Raw genomic sequence first — 1642 nt, forward strand, 5'->3', positions numbered from 1 at the left:
ATGATCAGCTGAAATATACCAATAAGATGCAAGAAGGGAATTTTAGTCTGGGATTTCATAATAAGAGGTTTTACTGGTCTGGAAAATACTAAAAATTGTATAGAAATTGATCCTTTTAAAAACTTTTTTATGGTAATATATTTTTCTTCATCATCAAATAAAAACTTTAATAGCTCACGAAGATGGGAAACAGTTCGCTTGCTCCATTCTTCAGACAGTTTGAGAATTATTTTAGGATCAACTTTGGTACTTTCCCCAATTATTGCTGATCTAATAGACGTCATAATACAATTGATTTTTGCTGCATCAATAAATTCATTAATATCTTCTCTATATTTATTAAACCTGGCTTGCAATGCTGAATCATCTATTGGGTATTCTTCCACAAGATCCCTTATTAGCTCAATATCAATAAAACTGTGATGAGGTCGCATTTGTTTGAATATCTTATCAACAGTCACACCAACCTGTGCCAGATCAAGGTCATTTTCATCAGAATAATAATTTTCAACCCATCGAGCAATAACAATTGGGTCATATTTTCCACTGGAAGCATAATACGTAGTGATATCAGTCATCAGCTTTGCATATCTTTTATGCATAGTCCCAAGCTCAATTGCTAGCTTATCATCATTAAAGCTAAGCTGTACTTCTTTAGGAATAAATTCTGTGACTGCCTTAGCAAAAGAGAATGATACTTCATGATCTTTAAATACTTCATTCTCCCAGTCTCTAGCTAGTGCCATGGCTTCCTCTTGAGCAGGACCTCCTGCAGTTGACAGGCAGTCTATAAAAAGGGAACACACCTCCATCATCTTTTGTGCATCCCCTTTGTATAAGGAAACCATTGCTGAGAAATCTATTTCAATTTTGTCAAAAGTCGGTGAATGCCTAACTTCTTTATTGATCAAATTTTTGCTGTACAACTCACTGGCTACTTTTAGAAGGCAAGTTTCAGTAGTTTCCATTAACTTGGAATAATGACTTCTTAGGACTTGCTTTACTGTTCTGCAGACATTTTTACTGGAACTTGTACCTAAAATAATTGTCATATGAACATAAATTATTCATACTATCTATTATACCTGAGTGCTTGTCTAAAACATTACGAGCTATTGTAGTTTCACTAGCATCCAGCAAAGCATCAATGACTTTTCTCCATGATATATCAGGATTATTATCAAGACAGTGTTGAGCTACAGCACTCATGGTGTCTTCTTCTATTGACCCTCCCTCTTTGATTCCAGTAACGATATCTTGTGTCATGTTAGGAAGACAACAGACAAACTGTTCCCAAGTACCAGCAGTAAACTTTGAGCCACTCAATAACTCAACCAACTCATCTCTTGTGGGCTTATCTATTATGATGTATAATAAACCCTAGACTACAGTTCCTATAGATTAGCCTTACCTGTAAGAGTGGGTCCAGGATTAAGTTCCACATCTCCTGATATGAAGAGGAGGATAAGAAGACAAAAAATAGACAAAACAAGTCTAGGGGTCTTCACTTGTTGTGCACCAGTATTACCAGCACTAGCTCCACAGTAAGTGTTACTAGTACTAGTACAAGCACTGGGTTGCCTCCAATGGCGGGAACAGTTCCATGATCCTATTCTAGCTCTCCACTGACACAGATCAATCA

The 1642-nt window shown here is 36.4% G+C and overlaps 1 protein-coding gene across 1 annotated transcript in view; it reads right to left on the minus strand.

Moving 5' to 3' along the window:
- Window positions 1-1634, minus strand: part of LOC109590492 (uncharacterized) — a 1749-nt gene extending 115 nt beyond the window's left edge. Inside the window, exons 1-3 of the mRNA XM_020006399.1 lie at window positions 1412-1634; window positions 1086-1358; window positions 10-1036 (exon numbers count right to left, since the gene is read on the minus strand). Coding sequence (XP_019861958.1) covers window positions 10-1036; window positions 1086-1266 — 1208 coding nt within the window. The 5' untranslated portion in view covers window positions 1267-1358; window positions 1412-1634. The remainder of the gene's footprint in view (window positions 1-9; window positions 1037-1085; window positions 1359-1411) is intronic.
- Between the last annotated feature and the right edge of the window lie 8 nt (window positions 1635-1642).

The sequence above is a fragment of the Amphimedon queenslandica genome, unplaced genomic scaffold (genome assembly GCF_000090795.2).
Source record: "Amphimedon queenslandica unplaced genomic scaffold, v1.1 AMPQUscaffold_9940, whole genome shotgun sequence".
NCBI classification, from domain to species: domain Eukaryota; kingdom Metazoa; phylum Porifera; class Demospongiae; order Haplosclerida; family Niphatidae; genus Amphimedon; species Amphimedon queenslandica.